The sequence below is a fragment of the Lipomyces chichibuensis genome, assembly GCF_038497645.1.
Source record: "Lipomyces chichibuensis strain CBS 12929 unplaced genomic scaffold V1513scaffold_29, whole genome shotgun sequence".
NCBI lineage: Eukaryota > Fungi > Ascomycota > Lipomycetes > Lipomycetales > Lipomycetaceae > Lipomyces > Lipomyces chichibuensis.
Genome location: NW_027117481.1, coordinates 113,734 through 137,967, shown reverse-complemented (window position 1 = coordinate 137,967; position 24,234 = coordinate 113,734). Strand labels below are relative to the sequence as shown.

The following is a 24,234-nucleotide window of genomic DNA, read 5'->3' as shown; positions in this document are numbered from 1 at the left end:
GCTTTTTAAAATGGTTACTGTTACTGACTTCTGCCAGATGCGGGACGCGATTGATAAGATACTGTATCGGGTTTGTCACTCAACTCGACCGCATGATCTACTGTCAGTGAAAATTGCAAAATACGTCAAACGTTTCTCAGGCAAGCTGGCTAAGACAATGTCACCTATGTCAGCACAGCTAGTGGAATATACGATATGTAAGCTTGTGAAAGACGCTAATACGGCACAGTCACGAGAGACAATGTGCAAATTGTTGGCGCAGTTGTATCTCTGGTCACCCGACTCTGAACAGCACGTCGGGTCGTGGTTATCTCGTAATTTCTGGGGATGGGAATTGGTAAGATGGGGAGGATGCAAAAGCGCAGAAATTAGTGGCTGTGAGTGAATACTAACGCACTAGCATACTAGAGCTCCAACCAGCACGTTGTTCGAGCCATGCTGCAGAACAAAGTTATACCTGTCAGCAGATTGGACTCTCTCATATCGTCTCGAGTAGACAAATTTAACACGACGCAGTCTATCACATCTGTGGCAACGTTGGTATGCGACCTGATTGCTGGATACCCACGTGTGGCTAAATTGGAAGACTTCACTACTACATTGGATATGTTGCGTCGAGTTTGTACAGCGCCCACGGATCACATTCCCCACTCACTAATTGCGATATCTTCGCAATTGAACAGTACTCAACAGAATGCAGCTAGTGAAGATGATGTTATGCGTTCAGTATTCGAAGTATGGACTGAGCTAATTGCTATGGAGCCGAGAAGTAAAGTTCAGGAAACTGATTTTCTGAGAACATTGATTCTGCGAGGAATGTTTGATGAGACACGCAACTTGGATACATTTTTTAGGTCAGCACTGGGATACTGTCTCCAGTTATGTTGTGACGGCAATGAGCTTGCTTCAGAATCTATCCGTCAAAAAGGATACAAAGCTGTCTGTGGGCTTGCGACTCTAGTCATCAGAGCTTACGAATTTTCGGAGTTAGGTGATATCGGTAGTCGCTTGTGTATAGTCAACCACATATTCGCAAATTTGTTGGCCTTTGTAATGCACGTTTGTCAGACCAGCGAAGTAAATGGCGACGTCAATGACAAGTTTGACGGCAGACCCTATTACTACTTTTTCATGCACACTTTGCTGCTTTTACACGATTCTACTGAACTTGATTGCGAGGCCAAGAGAGGCATGTATATATATCTGGCAGACTGCTTCCACTTTATTCGACCAACAGAATGCATTCTCTTTGTTGTGTTATGGACGAAATTGGTCTCTGACGAGCATCTTTTCGTGAAACACATGTTGGAAGATGAGGAGAGTACTGGCATGTTGGTCGAGCTGTTGTGCAGTGGGATGGAATTCATTGGAAAATATTTGAATGTGAGAAGCATGTACGTGAGTGTTCAGGATGTCGATATCATGCTTCAGAATGTTTTTGTCAATTTGGCCAAGATTAGACCGGATTTTATCGCGGCGCATAAAGGGAGATTTACAAATGCGGTTCATGAACGGCAAGATTATGATGACGATAATGGCGTTGATGATGATGATGATGATGATGACGAGGTAATGGAGACGTCGAGTAATGTCCTGTCGTGATGGTGGGTGGGTGCTGTTTGACGGCGGGATAAAAAGTTCCTGGGACTGGTAGACTGTTTAGAGACTACATATTTTTTAGTTACCCTTATGATAATTAGGCACGATATGATAATTCGAGCTCGTTGCACTTTTGTCACCATCGTCCGCAGCCCAATAGTCGGTACAAGAGCCTCATAAATGTAATCGCGTCGAACGAAGTGGACAAAACCTTCACGGGAGAAGCAACGCGTCGTCAGAGCATTCGACCGTTTAACCCTTACCCCAAATAATTCAAAACAAACAATCCACGCGCGGAATTCGTCGCGAGATATATCGGTTCAAAAAAAGGGCCACATCGCACTACAAACCAACCCATTTTCTTATCTTAATCACTTAATTGTTCTGATTTTGCCACACAAAAGCTGCATGACAAAATGAGCATGAATCGACAATATCAACCACCTCAATCGTCGAATTTCCACTCGCGCCTCTCGACTGAGCCATCGACGATCAAGCCCAGACAAATGTCGCACTTGCATTCCCAACTGGCGCAGTTGCAGGCGAACTTAAGTGACATGGAGAGTTTACTAAGGGTTACAGCCGTTCAGGCGGAGTATATTAAGCGGCTGGGTGGGCTGCATGGGTCACTGTAAGTTGAAATTTTTTTTTTTTTTCGTTTCACGCTCGTCTTTGGAGAAAGTATATGCGAACTTGAGACGGGTTGGCTAAGGTTTTGACAGATTTTTGGCCGCCGGAAGGGTTTTTGAACGAGACGCGTTGTTGGAGAGAAGCCCTGCCAAACAGGATCAGGAGGCCGGAGGTGCTGATTTGTCGCGGTGATGGTTTTATTCGGGAGTTCTCAATACTGACGGGAATGGCATTTATTGGGCCAAAACGAGAAAAATTTCAAATTCGGGAAAATTATGGGCTGCACAAGTTTAGGCGTCGGTTTGGTACTAATATATAGCTATACAATAACTTAGAAAATTGAATCCAATATTATTACCTCTTAAATTCCCAATCAATACTATTGACTACCAAATCGCGATTCACACTGTCATACGAATGGATACACGACAACTTCAGATACATCGTCGGTCAAATTCAAATTTAGAAACAATACCCAATCCCTATTACAGATTCTCACTAAAAGCTAGTATGAAAAAGATCGCAATGATACGCATTCATTATAAAACAATTTTCTCCAGCCATTTATTCTAACGATAGAACATGCCGCGAATGTACTCGTACCAAGACGACTTCTCCGGCTCGGGATCCGACACGAACTCCAACCTCTCGATACCATCATATACGTTCTTTTGCACTACTCCAGGTTCAACATTGTAATGTTGCTTGCCAGAGCACTTCGTAGGCCTTAATAGCTGGCAGCGCGCGAGTTTGTCATGCATGTTTATAGCTGCGTCCTCGCCATTACGAATGCTCAACAGCTCCATGTGTGCGTCGTTAATGCAGGCCTGGTATGCCGCTAATGCTTCCCGAAAACGTGGACCGCAATTGACAAAAGTCTCCGGCTCCTCGATCGGTCCTTCGACCGGTTCTAAATCTGAATATACAACCAATCCATGGAACGGTGGTCGTCCCTCTTCAGACGGTGGTGGTCGTCTCCAAATCGCGCGAGCGTAATCTTCATAGCGGCCAGAGCCATAAAACTCCAATCCCGGATCGTCAAAATCATCCTCGCTTTCAGACAGAGGTCTGCGTTGCTGGCAGCAGAGACGTCGTGGTGGCGCATAATATCCATGCGCAACCGGTACTCTTGGTAGACGAACTGGACTATAGGGTGGTTGTGGCCGTCCGCAAGGTCGTGGCCGAACCATGTGGTGAGGTCGAGGTTGGAGGCGGTGAGGCAGCTTATCGTCAGCATCATAGTCACCGACCTTCTCGTCTTGACGACGACTTCCGAAGGGTAGCTGTAGTCGGCCGAACCATGATTTGCGCTTCCCATCGTTATCATCGTCACCATGTTTGGGTGGTGAGACCGGGATGTTCAAACGAGGATGGTTGAGAGTCACGTTATGGTACAAATCAACCGGAATGTCGCCGATATACGCCTTGTGGCCGAAACCTCCAATCCAATAGACAGATTCGACATCGAATCTTGCGAACGAAGAGTTGTGGAACCCATTACCAGGCAGCCAGAGCTTCGCGTCGGGGTGACGACGCAAGAAGCAAAACTTCGCTTTATTGATGACGGCGTCGTCATCTTCAGGAATATACGTTATTGAACCTTGGAGCGAAACACGAGGTTCAGTTGCAGGTGAAATGGGTGGAATGAAAGTAGGGGTATATTTAATGGAGAACGAGACTGGAGAGCCTGCCTGCCAGTTGTCGTAGTTGACACCGACTCCGAGGAGGAGCAGAGTAAGGGATCCGTTCTTGTCACAGTCGGCGTAATATTCAGGAAGACCAATTGGTGATCCCTTAAGGCGGCCGTGCTGGTAGATAGTGTTGAGATCGCCAATGGACTGATCGCGAACCAGGCGGCGTGCTTTGACCGCAGCCTCTTCCACAGAAGGATCAGTGGCCGAATCTGTGATGACGTCAGAAACTGACACAACCGGCAGGTTCACGAACATTCGGCCCGGCATCGGATGCGCCGCCGCTGCGTTGAGAAGCAGTGCTCCTGTGAGATAGAGCGCAGCAGAAATGTGCATTGCGAGCGAATGGGAGAGCGCAAGGAGATTTGTTGCGGTGAAGAACAAGAAGCAATAAACATCGGAACGGGCAGCGGCTCCTTCTTAAGGGCAGTGAGCTACAACTACTAAAACGGTTGCGTGATGGACGAGGACATGCTAAATCCGCCCAAGCCACAGAAGATGATGACGCGTTGAGGCAAACTTGCTGGCTAGATGCAGTTGCACCGCCACGAGAGCGCGGCAATTGCGGCAATGCCCGTTATAAAAATAAGTTAGAGAATGGCTCGTGCCTCTCGGGAGATCTGCCATTGCAGACACCTTGCATTAGTGCGCATTAGCGCGCACCGCCACAGGATACGTTCGGACATAAGCTATTTGGGCTTGGAAATTGATTATTATATTTTGCTCTGTTGCAGCATGCAGCCTGACTCCAGTAATGGCTGCAAAAAGTAGCCTGCAGTGCGGGCTGATGTCCTTGTTACGAAGCAGATCTCACCCGGTCGCCGTCGTAGTCCCGTAGCATTCATGACTGACATGCTCTATTAATAACATTTATACGGAGTAAGTTCCTCGGTTGGTTCATGGAAGATCCTGTTTATTTACATCCTGAATTGCTATGTATGTATTTCGCTTGTCCAGAATAATTATTCATGTATACAGTACTATTCGGTAGCTTGTAGGAATCTAACCAGCAACTTCTATCATTGTAGCCTTACTTGTGAATGAGTACTAGGTACTAATACATTACGGTTTTTGATAAAAACTGCTTTGGGTATTGATAATTTGCTATTTTAACAATAATCTTGTTTAAATTACAGTAAATGCCTGCAGTTTCTCTATTCAACCGAAGCGACACAGGACTCTCCATGCACATCAAACTTCCTACGTCCGACAAAGAATTGATTTTCACTACCAGCACCAAAGATGTCCTCAAGAGCAATTTCTGTCGACATTCCTGACTCTTGCTTTAGTTCCTCCAAAAGTTGCACAGGAGCACAACACTCAAAGCATATTTTTCCTTTTTGATCATTGCCGAAATCGAATTCCGAGTCAAGTTCGTCTTTCGCTCTATTCGTGGACACCAAAAATTGGATCTTCGCGCCTTCGCGTATCTCGGCTTCAGGATCGAGAACCAACATGCCTGCACGTGCACCCCATCCACCGCCGCCTGCAATGACTTTATATCGTGTCTTGTCATCGAGTACGGCATAAACACTTCTATTCTTCTGGTTTTCTGCATCCTTGGATCTGAAAGGCGTGTCCATAGGTGGCGGAGCTTCAAGGAATAGTGAGGCGGCAAGAGATGCTTCCAGAAACGAGGATGCTGCACGTCCATTGATTGTCTTGATAATATTGTCCTTCTTGGAGGTAACGTACATTGTCGAAGGCTCTCCTTCCAGCACGCTCTTATTTTCCAGAACCTCCAACGCAGGCGTCCGTTCCGGCTCTTCAAACGAAATGTTCAGCGGGATATTAAGCTCCATAGTACCATACAACTCTGGCTCCACTGCGCCTGCTTCCCGAGCAGCTAATATGCCTTCGACGCCAGTTTCGAAAATCGTGTTGGCGCTCTGGATACGTACGACCTTTCCGCCTTCGTTAAACGCGAGAGACAGGTATAGCTTGTTAAGCACCCATTGTTGGCCGCCTTTGGAAACGTACCGACCTCGGGCTGCGGGATCGACGCGGCCGTCGTTGTGGTGCTGAGCGCGAGTGTCTTGTGAGCGTGCAAGGGAGAGTGGGGTGCTGTTGGAGTGGTTGAGCGTTATAGGTTGCGACGTCCAAAGGTATGATATACCGTCGCGTTTGCCTCCTGGTGGCACTACATCCACTACTGCTCCGTAGACCGAGAAAGAGTTTGCTGGACATTGTCAGCTTTGGTCGAAATGAAATCAGTGAACAAGTACATACACTCCTCCGCGACGGCAGAATACAACTCATTTGCATACTGTGGCGTCACAATCAACAATAGACTCGCAGGCGCAAACTGCGGTTGCCGTATTAGCAAATCTGGTCCATTCTTCACAATTGCCTTCGTTATCGAAAACGGCTCAATCGTTGCGACAGCAGATGGTTGCAAGATCGTACCCATCTCGTACTTGCACGTACTGCCCTCAGACGATGTGGCGTACCATCTCCTTCCGACATGGCACCTAAGTGAGTTGTGTGCTCTGTAACATCGTCTTAATACTGTGTTAGTCGCCATCGTTGAAATATCCTAGCTCTGCTAAAGAATTGAAGAAAATGTTCGCGGCATGCGGGTACTGGACCCTTAGACTGTAGAAAGCTGTCATGACGAATTCAGGGGCTTGTGCAGATTGCATATCTTTTTACCACCATAAGTGTAACTAACATTTGGGCATAATGGGCCGGGGGCCGCGCGTTCCTGAGGCTCAACATGACGCCTTATGGACGACCGCGACATGTGCCATCACTATCAATAGTTCGTGTTTCTGCACTCGGTGCTTCGCAACGCGTTTGATTCATTCGTGGTCTTGCGGGCTTCGGATTCTTTGGAAAGGACAGCCTGCTCGCCTGTAACGATGAAGGTATTCAAAGGATCTTCGAAAGGTAGGTGTTTTTACATACAAGGACGGGTGATAGGTGAATGTTAGCTCATCACTCGCAGAGGAACCCCATGTACAGGTTGTCTCGGCTATCGCCTCCTTCTGCGACGAGAAATTCCAATTCAAATTCGGCAAAAATATCTTCTCCTCCTCGATATCATCGGGGTCTAAGGCTGCAGGAGCGCAAACAGACGATCTTGCTCAACTCCCCGTCATAGTCGAATGCGCCCAAGCAACTCCTCTCGCCGCCAAAGGAGCAATCAAAGCGGTTCGAAAACGACTTGACCCTAAACATGCATCGAGCACGGCGTCGCAGTATAACGCAATCATGGTATTACGGATTTTGGTGGACGCGAATTCGCAGACTATTTTGAATCAGATTAGCGAGGACGACAAGTTGGCACCCGTCGTAAAAGACGTTTTGAAACGCAGCCGAGATCCGTCGGTACGAGAATTATTGGCGACGACTTTGGAGCATTTTGCGTTTGAGAAACCGAGCACCACGGAACTTGCGGCGCTTAATAAAGTCTATTCGAAATACGTTGCCGGCGGATCCGGATCATACAAAAACAGTCCATCGCGACATGAACCCGTGTCGCAGGAGAAGTTGGACGACGTCGTCGAGGAAGGGAAGACTTCGGCCTCGTTACTACGGCAAGTTGTCAGTACGACGCCACCAGTTGAGATCTCCGGGAGTCCATTGGTTATGGTGAGAAGCAGACAGTCATGAACTTCAATACTTATCTAATACCAAACAGGAATTTTACGAAAGATGCGTCCAGCTGTCTACTAAAATCCAGTCATATCTCTCTCGGGACTCTGTTCCTCCACTAGACGAGTCCACGATTATGACGCTAATTTCTGCCAACGACACGATTGGCACTGCGTTAGAGGCACACAAGGCAGCGCTCGACCGTGCGTCATCACTTGTGAGCCCGCCGAGGCAATATTACGAGGAATCACATAATACTGAGTTGGATCCAACACAGACATCAGACCAGCCGGTTGATTTAGCACAACGGAGTAAAGAGTCGAAGGAAGAAGCGACGACGAATGAATATGAAAATGTCGCTGAAGCAGGATTGTCATCTGAATCCCGAGAGTATCGAAGCGAACACACCGGCAGCCGTACCGGGAGTAGGGAGAGCAGTTCTGTCGAAGAGGCCGAAGTGCATGACGATGTTCATCGGAGCGAGCCTGTCAATACTAATGCCGATCAGAGACAGCAAGTATTGGCAGATCCTTTTGCGGACGACGATGAGGATGCTCTGTGGGAAGGGCCACCCACTACTGCGAGTTCAAATCCCCAGCTCCAGCATAATCCGGCTACTTCAAACAGTGTAGCATACGATGGCTAAGATAATTGGGTCGTAGATCTGAAACGTTTCAAGTTCGAATTGTAGTGAGTTTTTATGTTCTGGTGTTGGTTTTGGTGGATCAATGGTAAACGATAGTGCACCTTACTAGGATATTGATGGTTTTGTGCTAAAATTTTGCTATCAGCTAACTTAAGCGTAGACATGTGTTCCGTTAAAATTCAGTAGTATGTAGACAAAGTGCGACCAAGAAGGTTTTGTGCGAATTGCAGTTATCAATCGGTTTTGGTTTTGTGCGGCCCGGTTTTATCGGACTAAAATTATGTTGGTAACTGCAGGGTCCGACCTACGTTTGCGTACAGCACCACTCCAAAAGAAAGAGGGATCGATCAGCTAGGAAAATCAGCTTGCACATATTCATGTAATGCCATCCTACAAGCCGTCTGATGCCGTCTTCGAGCCCATTCTTTCTATCAAAAATAGGCGTCCAGTTGCTGCGGAACAGATCGGCCGGAGGGACGCTTATCACGGCACCGGGCCCAAGGGCTGACTTTCTTCGATTTCTGAACCATTTCTCCACGATTGTCCCTCCCTCGCCATTGTCCACCATCCCACACCAAAGACCACAACATTCTCATACTGCCACACTCAATTCGCTTCTCACCACTGGACGTTGTCACCAATCCCCACATATTTCCTCGCCCACACGTACCTTTCGCAGAACGATAATGTCATTCGGAACTTCCGCTGCCTCCAGACTCGCGGGCAAGACCATCCTCATCACTGGTGCTTCCTCCGGCATCGGCCGTGCAACCGCCTTCGAATTCGCCAATGCGAGCGGCGGCGATATTAAGTTGATCCTCGCTGCGCGACGTGAGGCTGCTCTTGTCTCCATTAAGGAGGTATGCCAAAGTTTAGTTTATGTCAATTATTACCAATCGGATGCAATTGACCTATGAGAACACCGGCTTACAACTGGACTTCTGCCGAGCTTGCTCGGCAATTTTTTTATCACAAGTAGGAAATTGAGAAGGCATATCCCAAGTCGAAGGTGATCCCTGTCGCTCTCGACGTAAGCAAGCTGCCCGCTATTGATGCTTTCGTCGAAAACTTGCCCGCCGAAGCCAAGGACATCGACGTTCTCGTCAACAACGCGTGAGTCTTTTCCGCAATTCCCAGTGAATTCTGAGCTTCCCTTGCTTACGACAAATACAGTGGTATGGTCCACGGTGTCGACCAGGTCGGAGGTATCGCTCAGTCCGATATCGATATCATGTTCCAGACCAACGTTTTCGGTCTGATTGCACTCACACAGAAGTTGTTGCCCTTATTCAAGGAGAAGGGCAAGGGCGATATCGTTAACATTGGCTCTATTGCAGGTCGTGAGCCGTACCCGGGTAGAATTAATCGCTAAGAGTCCGGCTTCGACATAGTTTGCTAACTTGAGATAGGTGGTGCTATTTACTGCGCTACCAAGGCCGCCGTCAAGTCGTTCACTGAGACATTGAGAAAGGAATTGATCGCTACCCGTATGTTATTTCTCAACTGGCCCAGCATTAAGGTACTTCGACAAGCGCGAGAATTAACATTCAAGCAGGCATTCGTGTCATCGAGGTTGACCCCGGCCAGGTCGAGACTGAGTTCTCCGGTACGTGATCCACCTCTCTCGCGCTCGTCATCACTTACTGACGTTCGTATTAGTCGTCCGTTTCCGTGGTGACAAGAGCAAAGCCGATGCCGTTTACAACGGTGTCGAGCCCCTCATAGCCGAGGATATCGCTGAAGTGATTGTCTTCGCAGTGTCACGTCGCGAGAATGTCGTGATTGCGGACACATTGGTGTTCCCAAGCCACCAGGCTTCCGCGTTGATCATGCACAGAAAGTTGTAGATTTTCTGCACAGCCAGAATATGTGCATCATGAACGAATAGAGTTAATTCTTTTGTGTATAGACTTTTATATTTTTGGTATATTATTGAACATATGTTTAGCATCAGAGAATTGATATAATTTAACCCGATATAATTTACAAGGTAGCAATCTATGCGTGTACCCAAAACAATCAATACCAAGTACAAGTATTGTAGAACTACAAACGCTATCCTTTAAAAACAAACAATATAAATAACAATAATAGTTATTCTATCTTCTATTTCCAGCATATCATCTACTCCGAAGCAGCATCAAAGGATGCAAGACCCTTCGTGCCTTCTTGCCATGAAACGGCATCTTGGCCAACCATACGCCGAACGGCATCAATGACCTCCTCGACGGTGCCACGGACCTGCTTCGTCGAGTCGCGTTCACGGAGTGTGACCGTGCGGTCTTGAACAGACTGAAAATCGACCGTGACGCCGAAAGGAGTGCCCAGCTCGTCGTTACGTGCATATCGTCGGCCGATGGTAGCGGAGCTGTCGTCGACCTTGGCTGGAATTCCCGCACGACGGAGAAGCCTAGAAAGCTCGTTGATCATAGGTTCGAATGCCTCGTTGTTGGAGAGCGGCACAAGGAGGACTTTGGTGGGTGCAATGACAGGCGGGAAGGAAAGCACGGCACGCTGGTCGCTCTCCGGACGGATCCAGAAGTTGTGCTCGATCAATGAGTACAATATACGACCGATACCGAAAGAGGGTTCTATAACATTCGGAGTGTACTCGCGAACGTACTCTTGTCGCGTCTTCTTCTCAATCGAGATAATATCCTTCTCAATCTCAACCGACGCCCCGACGCCCTCGACATCGACGATGATCTTCAACTTATCAGAAAGCTCATTCGCAAGGTCTTCAAGCTCGCACTGCGTCCGGGAGGTCAGAAACTGTTCGATCTTCTTACCGTCCTTCTTGAACTTTGGACCGAACTTTTTCTTGTCAAGCTCAACCTCGAAAGCCTCGACAGTTAATGGCTCAGCCAATGTTTGTCGAACAACTAACTTCTCGTTCGTGCGGTTCGAGTGCACCGTCAAATCATACGCTGATCTGTCAGCACAGCCAACACACTCAATCCAGCCGTACGAAGTTTGCAACTCAGCGTCCCAGCAGTCGGCAGCGTAATGGGCCATCTCATTAGACATGTGCTGACGGAAACGCAGACGGTGGTGGTCAACGCCAACCTTGATAAGGAACATGTAAATACGCGCAAGGAAATAACCAAGCGTCTCGTTGTCAACTAAGCCAGTCTGGACGGCCTCACCGATCGTGATCTCCGTGACCTCTGTCCGGCCCTCTTGCTGCGTGCCCTTAGAAAGAAGTCTTAGCTTGGTATCAGCAACGTCAGGGAATCGGGGGTGAGATTTGTCGTGTGGGTCGACGAAGTGTTCGATCTCGGCCATCAAGAATTCCCGAACCCGCAAAAGACCAGATCGTGGGGAGATTTCGTTACGAAAGGACTTGCCGATAGAGGCACTGGCAAAAGGCATCTTTGTGTTATTGCTTTCGAGAAGCTTGTTGAAGTTGAGGAACTGACCCTGGGCTGTCTCAGGACGTAGGTACCCCTTCAAGTGACCAGATGGGCCAATGGCAGTCTCGAACATGAGATTGAACTCGAGTGGCTCGGACAGAGGACCGCCAGTAGCCGGGTTGACGATGTTGTACTTCTGCATGAGCCCACCGAGTTCCGGGCCAGAATAGCCGTCGATCTGCATTATATTAGACACGACTCCAATACACGTAGAGACTGATCTCACCTTAGCGAGAACCGCTTCGTACTCGGCCACAACGGCGTCGTCGAGCTTGACGGCCTTAATCTCCTTGACTTTCTTCTTTCGTTTCTTCTCTTCAGCACCGGCGATCGGCTCAGCAGTCTCGCCACGCGCTTCTTTGTTGCCCTTGAGTCTACTCTCAAGAACTTCCTCGACCAAATGATCTACACGAAAAATCTCACCCGTAGCGGGGTCACGGCACATCCAATCTGCAAACTGCGGCAGCCATTAGTATGAGTCATGTATTCACCAATCGACGAATTGAAGGCGGATCAATACATACCTTGTCGACGTGGCCGGACGTCTTGAGGACTTCGTAAGGAGTAAGCATGGTGCAGTCGACTTCGAGCATGTCCTCCTCGAGAACAAAGTGCTTGCGCCAGACATCGATGACGTTAGCCTGGAGCGCACAGCCTGGCGGGCCGTAGTCGTAGAGACCGGAAACGCCGCCGTAGATGTCGAAGGCGGGCGCAAAAAAGAACCGTCGCTTGAGGAGACCGTCGAGATAGTCGCGGTCGATTGTGGGGACAGACATTGCGGATGTTGCTGGTTTGGAGGAGCTGATCCGAACTACTTTGCAGGGTGAGGTAGTCGAGGCAAGTCGGCTTGCTGATTGTAGCTGGACACCGGAAGGAGCAGTTCTGGAATAACGGATACGTCGAGAACAGGTGGCGAGTAGTCTGATGCTGGGAAACTGGGGAGATAAGAAGGCAAGTTGCAGGCGTACGTTCATACGCTGGAACGGAGTGGCCTTTTCTGTTCAGGGCCCTTGTATATGAGCAGGTCCGACTGAGTAATAAAAACCCACAATTTTTTTTCTTGGTCGCGGAGTAAGTTGTTCGAGGGGTGCAGGTTATGGCGCTTGTTGTGGGGCGCATACTGCAGACAAAAACGTTGGGCTTGTGGCACTTATTCGTGGGGCAACTGGCGCCAAAAAATCTCGTCAGACTCGGCCCTCATCTGAAGATTTTATTTTTCTCCCAGTAAGTCCTCGTAATTCTCAATACTGAGGATAGCCCATCAATGCCGTCAAGGAAAACTAAAGGAAAGAAGAAGAGCGTGCCGACTGCGCCCGTCTCAAAAGGCGCTCTCAATAATGTCAAGAACAAGATCAAGCGCGAAAACCTGCTCTATGCCGCGAGGAAAGCTCATAATGTCAACAAACACAAAAGTCGTAAGGAGCTTCTCAAGAGGGAACAGGCAGATCCGCAGTTGAAAGAAGAGAGGCTAGCGAACAATATTCCCACTACGATCGAAAATACGCGGATATACGACGAGACTGTGGATGCGACTATCGAGGGCGAGGATGAGTTTGAAGAGTATTTCAAGAACAAACGAGCCCCGAAGGTTCTCATCACGACGTCCAAGTTTGCCAGGGCGCAGGCGTATGAATTTTCTGATCAATTGATAAACATAATTCCAGGATCGGAATTCGTCAAGAGGGGCCAAAAGTTCACCATGAAGGAGATTGCCCAGTTTTGCATCAATCGAGATTACACCGACCTCGTCGTCATCAGCGAAGACAAGAAAGTTGTCAACGGACTTACCTTTGTCCACCTACCAGACGGACCGACAATGTTCTTCTCTCTCACGTCGCTCAGAATGCCGAAACAGATATCGGGTCACGGTCGTGCGACGTCCCACATTCCAGAGCTTATCCTCAACAGTTTCTCCACAAGGCTCGGTATGACCGTTGGGAGACTTTTCCAGTCGCTCTTCCCTCAGACTCCAGAATTCGTCGGTAGGCAAGTGGTCACACTGCACAACCAGCGCGACTTCATATTCTTCCGACGTCATCGATATCTGTTTAAGGAAACCGAGAGAGTGGGTTTACAAGAACTTGGCCCACAATTTACTCTCAAATTGCGGCTCGTCCGACGAGGAATCGCAGAGGAAATGGAATGGGAGCATCGTCCAGAAATGGACAAGGAGAAGAGAAAATTTTATCTGTAAAAATCCACGACGGTTTGTTTATTTGACATTGCATGGAGTTTCGGTATCAATAGTTTGAAAGGATGTATTATTTAGTCAATACATTGCATCGCGTACTACGAGGTGCTTCGTTATGATTATATCCCATATTCCAGCCATGCTTCCGAACAGAGTTTCCGCGTTTATAGATCAAGGTCTAATAATTGGCGACATAAGACGAACTCGGTGTATACTATGAAAACTATGAAATATACAGTCTCTTAATACAACTAATATACAATAAAACTCTTCATAATAAAGTACAATTCCACCCAAATTTAAGCACCTACACTAGTTACTGATGATAAATGCGCATTCACATTGCCACCGTTATCCCGTGCCCGTCTCGCCGCCTCCAACTTCGCCTCAGACTTTTCCTCATACTCCTTCTGCTGCGCAAGTAACCGCTCCAATTGTCGGCGCATAGTATTCTGCCCCATTGTAGCGCGCTGCTGGATCTCCGCCGGGGGGTATGGAGGATGCTTCTCTCCTGCAATTTCATTGAGTGCGACGATCGCGTCTTCGAGACCTACTGCTGCGGACTCGATGTCTGAAACTTTGCGGTCGTTGACGGGGATGCGGCGCACAACTTCTGCTATTTGAAACTGGCAGAAAGCAACATTGAATTTTAGAGCCAGGTTGTTTGGCGAGAGAGCGAGGGCCTGTTTAAGTTAGCAGGGGATATTCCTGCACTGCAAGATCGCGACGACCACACCTACCTTCTTTGAATAGGCAAGTGAGACCTTTACCGCATCCAAACTCAGCTCATCGATTCCACGCTGTAACCAGACACGTCCAAGACACATCATCGTCTGCACGTTCTTACCGCCTTGGAATCTATTCAACGCAATCTCGTACTGTACCATTAGCCTCCGCGATGAACATCTTATATCAAGGACGACGTACACATTCAATAGCCCGCGTATAATTCTTCAATTCAGTAAGACAATGGCCAAGATTAATATATGCTGAGACATCATTCAAGGTCTCCCGAATCTTTCCAAAAATGCCAACAGCCTTATTAAACTTGCGGTCTTCAGCGAGCGCAATCGCAATACCTTGCGCAGCGTAGGAGTTATGCGGATCAAGAAGCAAACCCTTGTCAAAAAACTCGACAGCCTTCTCGTACATCCTTCTCCGTTTCTCGGCCTCCTGTTCGTTAGTCGGCCGCATTTCACGGGCGGCGGTAAGAAAAATATTTCCCATCGCTATAAGCGAATACAAGTCGTGCTTGTCGTAGTACTGCAACGTGTGTTTAAAGTGACGCTGCTCTACATCCTCGTTGATATTCTTTGCTGGCGGTCGTTTTCGCTGGTGTTGGTGGAGATACCAGCCGTGTAATGCGCGGACCTCGAGGTTAGCGGAATCCGTCTCAATGAGTTCCTGCATTTTCCCGACAGCTTGTTCTAAAGTAGGTTTACCTTCGCCTCCCTCCTCGCTTTCTTTCAAAGCTAGGAAACATAGTCGTAGTCTCGCATCGATATACCCGGGCATACGTTCTTCTATACCAGTATATAGCTTTTTTGCCTCCTCGACATTTCCAGACTGTTCCTCCAACCGACCAAGATTGTATGTCAACGAAATAACTAACGACTCTGCCTCATTCTTTTCCAGCGCATCGGTCTGCTCTCCCGCACTGGCGATCTGCGTGAGTGCACTCTGGAACAGCGTCCGTGCTACGTCATATTGGCCCTTGTGATAATGCAGGACAGCCATATTATTGAGTAGCCGCGGATTTACCAACCCGACTTCATTGATCTGCTTTTGGCGCTCAATAGCGTGTTCAAGAGAGGATATTGCCTGATCAATATTCTCGTCTTCGTATAACCGACTGAGAGTGATATGGACGTCAATCTCGGTAGTAGAAATACCAGGTCGGCTCTCGACGAGTTTAAGATACCGCTCCAACAAAATCTTCGCCTTTGTCTTCTCGTTAACAATTGTCTTATCCGCCGCACCAGTCGGCTGACCAATGATACTATTAGGATTCCGCTGCTGCGTGTAATCCGCCGCGTACAAATAACCCAACATCAACATTCCCTCTGCACACTTTGGATGTTCCTGAATGATTTTTTCAAACGTTAATTTCGCCTCTGTTAAATCGTTATTAATAATCTGGATCTGGCCCATTCCGACTTTCGCCAGTACATTATCGGACTTCGCGGCTCGAGATTTCTGATAGCATGACATTGCCTGCTCGAAGTTTTGCAAATGATGGTACGCTCGCGCCATCCAGAAATAAGCATCGCACGCAATGGCCGGCAGGTCCGTGTAATCAATGACTTTTTCGCAAAGCTTAATAACTGTGTCCATCTGCTGTTTCTTGGAAAACAAATAACTTGCCAACGTCACACCTGCTAAAGCGAGCCTTTGTCTGCTATTTTTGTATGCCTTTTGCGTGAATTGGAGAGCAGAGCCGTACAAACTGACAAAGTCGGGACTCGCGATGTTTTGAAAAGCCTTGTCTTGGAAGTACAACCCCATCAACACATTAGCGGACGTACTTTCCGGATCCTGTACCAAACTTAGTTCCCACATATACCATCGTCATAAATCGTCAAAATCCTTCATACCAGCTCCAATGACCGTTCCCATGCGAGTTTAGCCTCCTCCTTAAACCCGAGCTTCCAAAAGCACATCCCGATTCCGATTCTAGGATCAGGTTGCATATCTGCGCGCGCGACGAGAACCTGCTGATATAATTTCAGTGCGCCTTTATAGTTCCCCTTTGCATATAAGATGCGTGCTCTGCCGAGGAATGCCAGGAGATTGGAGTCGGCAACTTGCTTGATAGTTTCGTCGAACGATTTCGACGCTGAGTCTAGCGACTCTGCGGCTGTAGATCGAAGAAGTGTCCAGACGCCTTACAGATCCGTGAGTAACCAGTCTGCCAGTTAGAAAACGAGGGAATAGGTACCTCTAGCTAATAAGTTGATAGGCCATGAAGGAAACATCTTCATTGATGTATTGAGCTCCTGGGTAGCTAACTGCTGGTATACATCCTTCGTCTTTTCTTTGGATGAAGGGACGGATTGGGATAACGAATGTCTCGGCGCCTCGCGGGATTGCTTAAGGTATAACCACGCGAGACACGCGTGGAATGGCGTACGCTCTGCATCCGATCCACGGATGACAACTTGGGCTACACGGACTGTCAGGCGGCATTGAGAGGACTAAAAAAGCGTTATAGACATACCTTTGAGACCACGCATGATGACTTCTATCGCCTCCTCGATCTTTTCTAACCTACTATACGCTGTCTACATCACCTGTCAGTGCCCACTTCTTCCCTCACGAGCATGTCCAAACATACCCCAATAGCCAGCCAAAACTGTCGTCCAGCCTCCTCATTCTCCAAAAGATCACAAAGCTCAGTTGGATCGTCAGGCAAGTCCGTGTCCAAATTCAACGTGACAACTTCCTGATCATCACGAAGCGGAATATCAATTACATTAGCCAATGCAGGTTGTGTCTGGTACTGCAAATCAGCAGAGTCAAGGCCGATGTTGTCGTAGGACTGGGATAGCGTCGTGCCGTTGTCTGCTTCCGACATAGTTCTTGAAATTGCCCTCGGTGTTGTTATGAAGTAGATGGACTAATTGGCGTGAAGACGCCAGAAAGAGTCCTGCTATACTAAATCAATCCAATCTGGATTCGCAACCTCAATGGCTCACGTTTATTGAACTGAAACTGAATCGACTGTATTGCGCATGAACTGAGAATGGCAATTTACGTTTATTTTCCACCGCTCCCATTGAACCCTAACCCATCATGGCGCTCACGGCAATTTCGGTGCAATTATTATTATTGATTGATAATGACTGTGCGAGTTTAGTAACTGAGGCGTGAACGACTTTCCCAGGTATTCAGCAGCTGCGGGTATCAGCCAAACGTATCAGCAGCAACGTGGACCACAAGCAATATCGCTCTTTGTCGATTTTGGGAGAGTAGTGATCTAATTGGCATCGGTGTCGCATAGTTAAGTGTATCTGGCGCCATACAACACGGTTAGGGATGTCGTCTATGAGGGGTATGGCCGTAATATCAATCAACCGCATGCAAATTGTAATATAGTTGCTGACAGGAATTATTGACAAATGCAGGTCTCGTGCAGTTTATCGCCGATCTACGGAACGCGCGGGCACGGGAATTAGAAGAAAAGCGGATCAATAAAGAGATGGCTAATATCCGGTAAGTACCGGAATGGCTGACTGTGGATGGCAATTTACTGACGAGCTGTGAAAGACAAAAATTTAAAGGTTTGCTGTCAAACGTGTACAACTGGAGGGGAGTTGGTTGTTGACGAAGTATCAGATTCGAATCTAAGCGGCTACCAAAAGAAGAAATATGTTTGCAAGGTAGCGTCCACCGTCGTGCTGGCTATCAGAACTAACAAGACCAGTTACTGTATATTTACATTCTCGGCTGGAACATCGACTTTGGTCACCTCGAAGCACTAAACCTGATCGCATCCAACAAATTCTCCGAGAAACAAATTGGATATCTGGCTATTTCCCTACTCCTCAACGAAAACCACGACCTTATAAATCTAGTGCTAAACAGTATTCGCAAAGATTTGAACGATCCTAATGAATTGTATAATTGTCTTGCATTGCATGCGATTGCGAATGTGGGCGGCAAGGAGATGGCAGAGTCACTGAGTTCTGATGTCCATCGACTACTTGTTTCACCGTCTGTACGCGTCTAAATGTTGCCAACGTCGAATACTAATGAGCATAGGGTATCGAAGCCGTTCGTGAAGAAGAAAGCGGCATTGACGTTACTCCGACTTTACCGCAAATATCAACACTCCGTCCATGAGGAGTGGGCCGACAGAATCGTGAGCATACTCAGCGACGCAGACCTCGGGGTCGTGACTTCTGTTGCCTCGCTCGTCCTGGCACTCGCCCAAGACAAGCCGGATCTGTACAAACACTGCTACGGTCGCGCCGTGTTCAGGCTGAAAGCGATCTTGCTCGACCGTCAGATCCAACCTGATTACTTATATTACAAGATCCCGAATCCGTGGTTACAAGTCAAATTGATGCGGCTACTGCAATACTACCCCGCTTCCGACGACCGTGACGTCGCAGTCGGTCTTATCGACGTCTTGCAATTCATTTTCGTGGCCGCGGCCGAACCGTCCCGCAACGTGCAGCAGTCCAACGCGCAAAACGCCGTTCTTTTCGAAGCGATCAATCTCGCGATCCACATCGACGTGAGCGCAAGCTTGATGGATAGGATTGTGAGTAAACTCGGCGTGTTTATTTCCTCACGCGAGACGAACTTGCGATATCTAGGATTAGACGCGATGGCGCACTTGGCTGCCCGGACTGAGGATTTGAGTCCCATTCGTGCGCACCAGACGACGATTCTGAATTCGCTCCGCGACAGGGACATTTCCGTCCGCCGCAAAGGGCTGGATTTGCTTTACAGCATGTGCGGGTACCAAAACGCGGCCACGATTGTCGCGGAACTGCTGAAGTATTTGGAGGTTGCGGACTACGCCATTCGGGAAGACATGGTCATCAAGATCGCGATCCTGACCGAAAAGCATGCGATGGAATACAAGTGGTATATTGACACTATTCTCAAGCTGATATCGGTAGCTGGGGAATACGTGTCGGATGAAGTATGGCAGCGTGCAGTGCAGATTGTGATTAATAACGAGGAATTGCAACCGTATGCCGCGCATACGTTACTGCAGTACCTCAAAGGTCCGACGTATTATGAAGCAATGGTCAAGATAGGCGGATACGTTCTCGGCGAATTTGGGCACCTGATAGCCGATACGCAGGGATGTACGCCGATCGAACAATTCCTTGCTTTGCAAGACAAATTCCCGTCGTGCTCGGCGTTCACCAAGGCATTGTTGCTGTCAACGTATATCAAGTTCGTGAACTTGTTTCCAGAAATCAAGATTCAGTTGGTGCAAGTATTTCAATCGTATTCGCAAAGTCTGGATTCGGAATTACAGCAGCGCGCGTGCGAGTATTTGGTCCTGGCGAGCCTGCCGTCTGATGACTTACTGAGGACGGTGTGTGATGAGATGCCACCTTTCCCGGAACGCACGTCCGCGCTGCTCTCCAGGATTCATGAGAAGCAGGGTAAAGGTGAGGATCGCCGGACGTGGTTCATTGGGGGTAAGGCTGGGGCTACCGATACCGAGGCCTTGATCGAGGGGTTCTGATGTATGACTACAAGATTTTGTACGATTTATGAAAAATGTTATGAAACCAAAAATTATGGAATGTAGATTAGCCCAAACGCCATTTATATGCCATGCATGCGCCACAACACCACTTTTAAGTCCCCCAGTCCGTGACCAACTGCAATGTCCCTTTAATTTATCTGCGCACTCTTCCTCGGCGGCCGCGCGCCAAAAATCACGCTGCCAATGCGCACATTAGTGGATCCCTGCTTGATCGCGTCCTCAAAGTCCTGGGACATACCCATACTAAGTTCGAGACTGTCCACACCTAGCTCGGACTCGACCAGCTGCTTCGTGTCCAGCAGCACAGTGAAATCCTCGTTTTGCTCGCCTACGGCCGCAGCATGCGACCGCGCTATCGACCCAATCGTCATGAGTCCTAGTAGCTTCAGCCGCGGACAATCATTAACAATATACCGCGCAACCTCAACAGTCTCCTTCCCAGGAGCGACACCGCTCTTGGATTCCTCGCCAGATGTGTTGACCTGTATAAAAACATTCAACTTCTCCCACTGCTCACTCCTCGCGTCATTCAACTTTCGCGCCTTTTTAACCGCGTCGACAGTCTCCACGGCAAACAGGTTCGGGATCGAAGCTAAAGTTGCGCACTTGTTGGACTGCAAAGAACCGATGAAGTGCCATTGAATATCACTCGGCAATTGGACCGCCTTGTCGACCAGTTCCTGCACGTAGTTTTCGCCAAAATGTCGGTGTCCTGCAGAAGCATACAGTGCCTGGATGTCCGACGCCGGTTTTAGCTTCGACACGGCGACGAGGCGTGGTGGTTTTGACTGAGCGACGGAGGCGATGCGGGATGCCACGAAGGATAGTGCGAGCGTGAGCGTTTCTACGCGGTCAGGGTCGGAGAGCGCGACTGGGGAGGCCATTGTTGCTAACGAGCGCAGGTATTTTGTGCGTGCAGTTTGTCGAACAACACCAGCGAGCGGCATTCAGCCTATCTTAATCGTCAGCTCCGCCCATTCTTCCGTTTCTTTCTAACGCAGACAAAGAGATGCACCGACGAAATGCACGTGGACGCAACAAGCTCGATCAGAATCACTCTTTTCGAATATTTAGGTGTAATCATTTTTTTTCATGATTAGCATGGAAAAAAGCAGGGTAGGATTCATCAGACGACACGTTGGTGCATCCCTCATTCTCCGTCAAGCGCGCGGCCGGAAGTTGAACATATACTTACAATCCTTCGCGGATACCCGAGATAGGTCTAAATAGGATTAGTCTGCAATCCAATCGTTAATACCACGTCATTAGTAATACGCAAGAGGAAATGGAAGGTGGCAAGAGGTAGAGGAACAGTGATCAGCAAAATTATTTCCGCATTGATACATTGGAATTTGATAGTACTTATAATTTAACATCATGTCGACATACTCTCATAAAACAAATTGAACTTTGCTTACATACCTAAACCCGTCAGGAAAACGACTCTAAAATACTCCTAACACGAATAACAATTAGCATTCGAGTACGGCAAATTAAATCGAATAAGCACAGATAAACAAGATCCATTTGAACATTTGCGGACAGTTCAGATATATCGTGTGTTTGGCTAACGAGTCGAATCATCAAAAGTTACCGGGTTAATGGACTTTATTATGATTGGGGCGACAAAGGTTCATCATGTTGGTCATTGTTCGTACATTGATCTTGTCTGCGTGATGGCTTGTCAAAAATTTCTTACCTTCTGTTTGATAGCAAGTGGACGTGTGTCAAAGGGGAGTAGGAAGTGCTGTGAAAATATTTTTGGTGGAAGGCTGGTGGCCTGCCCAAAGAACCAAACGTCAACGCCACAAGTTAAGTTTATGCCAGCGAGTTTATTCATTAGTATTTAGTGACAATTTAAAGCAAGTTTGGTTTTTCATATCGCGCCCTTTCCTAATTGGGACCCAAACCTTAAGAACAGAGATTACGAAATTTTCCTTATGTTGACTATGACTATAACTGTCGTTATGATAACCGGCCTAGCAATGCGAAGGTCGCTTTCGATGGATCTCGACCGCTTGGATGATAATAGGATCTCTAAAGCAGAGATATATGATATTATGCCCCGTCTGACTTCACGAGATTCAATGGAGTTACCGCTGCCAAAGGAGGAGCTTAAAATCCACGCGGGACTTGCACTGTGGTACCTACTTACGTACAGCTGACTAGGACCCATCGCGACAGCATCCAAGAGACACTGCCAGTTGACATCAGGCACTCAGTGAAGTACTTGAGCATGGCTCTTTTTTTGTTCGGACCGGCTGGGTGCCAAACTTCTTCCACGCTTTAAGGGCGAGTGTCGTGCTCGCATATGTTATAGACTTTCTAACGAGAATCAATAGAATTTTGCGAATATGAAATAGGCAAAATCCTTATTCCTGTCCAGCTCTAAATCTCCCGGCAACAAATCAATACAACTAGTCTAATTATACCCGCTTAACTCTTCTCATGTCCACTCCCAAAGATCCTTCGCGAGCTTCTTGTTCTTAGTATACTTGCTTCCTCTGTTCATTATCCCAATAGGCTCATAGTATCCTCCGGAGAGGACATTTATGGAGGTAGACGCCCAGAGCTGATTCAAAGTGCCAGTCTCGACATCAACGCCAACGAACACGCTCGTCAGTCTCCACAAATGTATCATGATAAAACTGTTGGACGACATCGTAGTTCACCAAACCTGGATGAACTATAGGGACTTTGAGCTGCGGGAACCTCCTGGCCAGCTCCTGACCATAGAGGATATTCGCAAGTTTGCTCTGACCCTATCGGGTGAATGGTAGACATTTTCCTCTGCCCTATTCTTTAAGGCATGGAACACTATCCCACCATTGGGTGCATAGTTGTGTGCACGAGAGCTGAGCAAGACGACGCGTACGTCAGAGGCAGGCTGCTCAGCTGTCTTCAATAAGATGGGCAGGAGCAGCTTGGTTAACAAAGCGTGGCCCATATAGTTCGTACCGAATTGAATTTCATATGATTCCTGCGTTTAGTAGGAGGAGATCAAGTCGAGATGATTCCTCGCAAAATTTCTTGGCAACATTTTCGACAGCGTCGAGCGACATCAGGTCAACTTCGAGGACCTTGATGGTCGGAGCATCACGGACTTGTCCTCTTGACATCGGCGATAGCTTCGTGCGCTTTGTTGGCATTGCGAGCTGCCAGCCAGATCTCTACGGGTTTGTGCTTGGATAGCTCGAGAATCGACTGCTCGCCCAGGCAGCTGTTGCCGCCAGTGACGAGAATGACAGTCCCTTTGAGTGATGCGATATCCTTTGAAGGACTAAACGGTACACTCTTGCTAAAGAAGATTCTCATGGTGGACTGAGTGTCTTAAAATGATTATATAAGGATTAGCAGGTTATTGGGGAGTACGGACCACATCAACGACATTTAATCAAATATATATCTATGCATATGGTGCAGGAACTGGTTATTAGTCTCCTAAATTCGGCCGGTCTGGACCGAATTTCACTCCGAGACTCTGTCAAATCTCCTGGTAACATTTTCGTAGCCTTGAGCACTGGGGTATACGACTTCAATTGGATCAGGGCTACCGCTCATGATCGAGGCGACGTGAGCAATTCCCGCGATAGCTGTAGAACCAGTATGAGTCTGAGGCCCTCTTCATCTGGCACCAAAAAATGGCATAGTAGATTGAAGCTTTGTTGTTGCAAACCTTTGGCAGCGGCGTCGAAAGCACAGACTTGGATCATGTCCTCGACCTTGACCAATTCATTTATACTTGAGATGGTCCTCATATTTTGTGGAGAAACCTATTTTGGGTCTTGAATATGCAATTTCGTCCGAGCCAGTTTCGTCCGTAAAGCTGAAGTCCTTCATATATACCGGTTATTGCCACATGAGAGCTGCATTGCAGAGGTCACCTGGAAACTTTACTTTTATCAGTAGGGTAGCCTAATTGTGGTCATGGCACCAACGTTCAATCCTAATTCTGCTGATGCCTTGCTTGTTGGAGCACAGAATAATCTTTTTAAAGTATTATGATCCGTAATTCTGCAATGATATCCCCGTACGAGGAATTTGCATTTCGGTCTAGATTGGGCGGGAGCTGCGGCCGCAGCAACCGCTTTCCAATGGGCTTGGTGACGTCAGTGTTCGGATGTTGAGAGGCCAAATTCCCATGGCAAAATAAAAGTTGTTTTTTTTTGCTGCTAATAGGAGCGAGCTCATGCGGGATACAACCCGCGAACTCTGTTGAAGATCTTTGAACT

The 24,234-nt window shown here is 47.8% G+C and overlaps 12 protein-coding genes across 12 annotated transcripts; 6 read left to right on the top strand and 6 right to left on the bottom strand.

The window, feature by feature from the left end:
* Positions 1-10: 10 nt before the first annotated feature.
* V1513DRAFT_382614 (uncharacterized protein) lies at positions 11-1,602 on the top strand (the record flags this gene model as incomplete). Its single annotated transcript, XM_066895113.1, has 2 exons — positions 11-337; positions 409-1,602. The coding sequence occupies 2 exons, from the start codon at positions 11-13 to the stop codon at positions 1,600-1,602; spliced, it is 1,521 nt and encodes a 506-aa protein (XP_066752225.1).
* Positions 1,603-1,908: 306 nt separating this feature from the next.
* V1513DRAFT_449244 (DASH complex subunit Hsk3 like-domain-containing protein) lies at positions 1,909-2,579 on the top strand. Its single transcript, XM_066898648.1, has 2 exons — positions 1,909-2,230; positions 2,322-2,579. Exons 1-2 carry the CDS (start codon positions 2,016-2,018, stop codon positions 2,419-2,421), a joined length of 315 nt encoding a protein of 104 aa, XP_066752224.1. The 5' UTR covers positions 1,909-2,015; the 3' UTR covers positions 2,422-2,579.
* On the bottom strand, positions 2,573-4,449 carry V1513DRAFT_449243 (pyridoxamine 5'-phosphate oxidase-domain-containing protein). Its single transcript, XM_066898647.1, has one exon. The coding sequence runs from the start codon at positions 4,254-4,256 to the stop codon at positions 2,799-2,801; it is 1,458 nt and encodes a 485-aa protein (XP_066752223.1). The 5' UTR covers positions 4,257-4,449; the 3' UTR covers positions 2,573-2,798.
* A 625-nt stretch (positions 4,450-5,074) lies between these two features.
* On the bottom strand, positions 5,075-6,330 carry V1513DRAFT_432853 (uncharacterized protein; the record flags this gene model as incomplete). Its single annotated transcript, XM_066896419.1, has 2 exons — positions 5,075-6,099; positions 6,150-6,330. 2 exons carry the CDS (start codon positions 6,328-6,330, stop codon positions 5,075-5,077), a joined length of 1,206 nt encoding a protein of 401 aa, XP_066752222.1.
* A 333-nt stretch (positions 6,331-6,663) lies between these two features.
* On the top strand, positions 6,664-8,365 carry V1513DRAFT_158746 (uncharacterized protein). The gene is made up of 3 exons (XM_066894246.1): positions 6,664-6,809; positions 6,868-7,514; positions 7,564-8,365. Exons 1-3 carry the CDS (start codon positions 6,782-6,784, stop codon positions 8,161-8,163), a joined length of 1,275 nt encoding a protein of 424 aa, XP_066752221.1. The 5' UTR covers positions 6,664-6,781; the 3' UTR covers positions 8,164-8,365.
* A 180-nt stretch (positions 8,366-8,545) lies between these two features.
* On the top strand, positions 8,546-10,149 carry V1513DRAFT_480437 (uncharacterized protein; the record flags this gene model as incomplete). The annotated part of the gene is made up of 7 exons (XM_066900332.1): positions 8,546-8,606; positions 8,638-9,023; positions 9,143-9,276; positions 9,337-9,518; positions 9,573-9,650; positions 9,719-9,769; positions 9,823-10,149. 7 exons carry the CDS (start codon positions 8,546-8,548, stop codon positions 10,008-10,010), a joined length of 1,080 nt encoding a protein of 359 aa, XP_066752220.1. The 3' UTR covers positions 10,011-10,149.
* Positions 10,150-10,287: 138 nt separating this feature from the next.
* On the bottom strand, positions 10,288-12,352 carry V1513DRAFT_432850 (uncharacterized protein; the record flags this gene model as incomplete). Its single annotated transcript, XM_066896418.1, has 3 exons — positions 10,288-11,754; positions 11,803-12,033; positions 12,101-12,352. The coding sequence occupies 3 exons, from the start codon at positions 12,350-12,352 to the stop codon at positions 10,288-10,290; spliced, it is 1,950 nt and encodes a 649-aa protein (XP_066752219.1).
* Positions 12,353-12,798: 446 nt separating this feature from the next.
* Positions 12,799-14,019, top strand: V1513DRAFT_449233 (anticodon-binding protein). Its single transcript, XM_066898646.1, has one exon. It carries the CDS (start codon positions 12,841-12,843, stop codon positions 13,768-13,770), a length of 930 nt encoding a protein of 309 aa, XP_066752218.1. The 5' UTR covers positions 12,799-12,840; the 3' UTR covers positions 13,771-14,019.
* V1513DRAFT_417979 (uncharacterized protein) lies at positions 13,955-17,486 on the bottom strand. The gene is made up of 7 exons (XM_066895884.1): positions 17,102-17,486; positions 16,985-17,048; positions 16,706-16,930; positions 16,362-16,651; positions 14,695-16,302; positions 14,508-14,645; positions 13,955-14,450 (listed from the first exon to the last, which is right to left on the bottom strand). Exons 1-7 carry the CDS (start codon positions 17,339-17,341, stop codon positions 14,067-14,069), a joined length of 2,949 nt encoding a protein of 982 aa, XP_066752217.1. The 5' UTR covers positions 17,342-17,486; the 3' UTR covers positions 13,955-14,066.
* Positions 17,487-17,613: 127 nt separating this feature from the next.
* Positions 17,614-20,043, top strand: V1513DRAFT_449225 (Clathrin/coatomer adaptor, adaptin-like protein). The gene is made up of 6 exons (XM_066898645.1): positions 17,614-17,818; positions 17,892-17,979; positions 18,034-18,047; positions 18,103-18,146; positions 18,191-18,480; positions 18,529-20,043. The coding sequence occupies exons 1-6, from the start codon at positions 17,803-17,805 to the stop codon at positions 19,976-19,978; spliced, it is 1,902 nt and encodes a 633-aa protein (XP_066752216.1). The 5' UTR covers positions 17,614-17,802; the 3' UTR covers positions 19,979-20,043.
* An 87-nt stretch (positions 20,044-20,130) lies between these two features.
* V1513DRAFT_426612 (uncharacterized protein) lies at positions 20,131-20,886 on the bottom strand (the record flags this gene model as incomplete). The annotated part of the gene is made up of 1 exon (XM_066896177.1): positions 20,131-20,886. The coding sequence occupies one exon, from the start codon at positions 20,884-20,886 to the stop codon at positions 20,131-20,133; it is 756 nt and encodes a 251-aa protein (XP_066752215.1).
* A 1,562-nt stretch (positions 20,887-22,448) lies between these two features.
* Positions 22,449-23,317, bottom strand: V1513DRAFT_459768 (uncharacterized protein; the record flags this gene model as incomplete). Its single annotated transcript, XM_066899786.1, has 6 exons — positions 22,449-22,626; positions 22,652-22,764; positions 22,785-22,819; positions 22,853-22,982; positions 23,041-23,072; positions 23,107-23,317. 6 exons carry the CDS (start codon positions 23,315-23,317, stop codon positions 22,449-22,451), a joined length of 699 nt encoding a protein of 232 aa, XP_066752214.1.
* Positions 23,318-24,234: the final 917 nt, after the last annotated feature.

What these genes read in the sequence shown, in the direction of transcription:
- V1513DRAFT_449244 (XM_066898648.1), top strand. Translation starts at nt 2,016, where the DNA reads ATGAGCATGAATCGACAATATCAACCACCTCAATCGTCGAATTTCCAC. An exon ending in GGTGGGCTGCATGGGTCACT is followed by an intron (nt 2,231 to 2,321) that starts GTAAGTTGAAAT and finishes AGGTTTTGACAG; the next exon opens with ATTTTTGGCCGCCGGAAGGG.
- V1513DRAFT_449243 (XM_066898647.1), bottom strand. Translation starts at nt 4,256, where the DNA reads ATGCACATTTCTGCTGCGCTCTATCTCACAGGAGCACTGCTTCTCAAC.
- V1513DRAFT_158746 (XM_066894246.1), top strand. Translation starts at nt 6,782, where the DNA reads ATGAAGGTATTCAAAGGATCTTCGAAAG. An exon ending in ATTCAAAGGATCTTCGAAAG is followed by an intron (nt 6,810 to 6,867) that starts GTAGGTGTTTTT and finishes CATCACTCGCAG; the next exon opens with AGGAACCCCATGTACAGGTT. An exon ending in CCGGGAGTCCATTGGTTATG is followed by an intron (nt 7,515 to 7,563) that starts GTGAGAAGCAGA and finishes AATACCAAACAG; the next exon opens with GAATTTTACGAAAGATGCGT.
- V1513DRAFT_449233 (XM_066898646.1), top strand. Translation starts at nt 12,841, where the DNA reads ATGCCGTCAAGGAAAACTAAAGGAAAGAAGAAGAGCGTGCCGACTGCG.
- V1513DRAFT_417979 (XM_066895884.1), bottom strand. Translation starts at nt 17,341, where the DNA reads ATGTCGGAAGCAGACAACGGCACGACGCTATCCCAGTCCTACGACAAC. An exon ending in CATCATGCGTGGTCTCAAAG is followed by an intron (nt 16,931 to 16,984) that starts GTATGTCTATAA and finishes CAGTCCGTGTAG; the next exon opens with CCCAAGTTGTCATCCGTGGA. An exon ending in CACTTGCCTATTCAAAGAAG is followed by an intron (nt 14,451 to 14,507) that starts GTAGGTGTGGTC and finishes TAACTTAAACAG; the next exon opens with GCCCTCGCTCTCTCGCCAAA.
- V1513DRAFT_449225 (XM_066898645.1), top strand. An exon ending in AGAAGAAATATGTTTGCAAG is followed by an intron (nt 18,147 to 18,190) that starts GTAGCGTCCACC and finishes TAACAAGACCAG; the next exon opens with TTACTGTATATTTACATTCT. An exon ending in CATCGACTACTTGTTTCACC is followed by an intron (nt 18,481 to 18,528) that starts GTCTGTACGCGT and finishes TAATGAGCATAG; the next exon opens with GGTATCGAAGCCGTTCGTGA.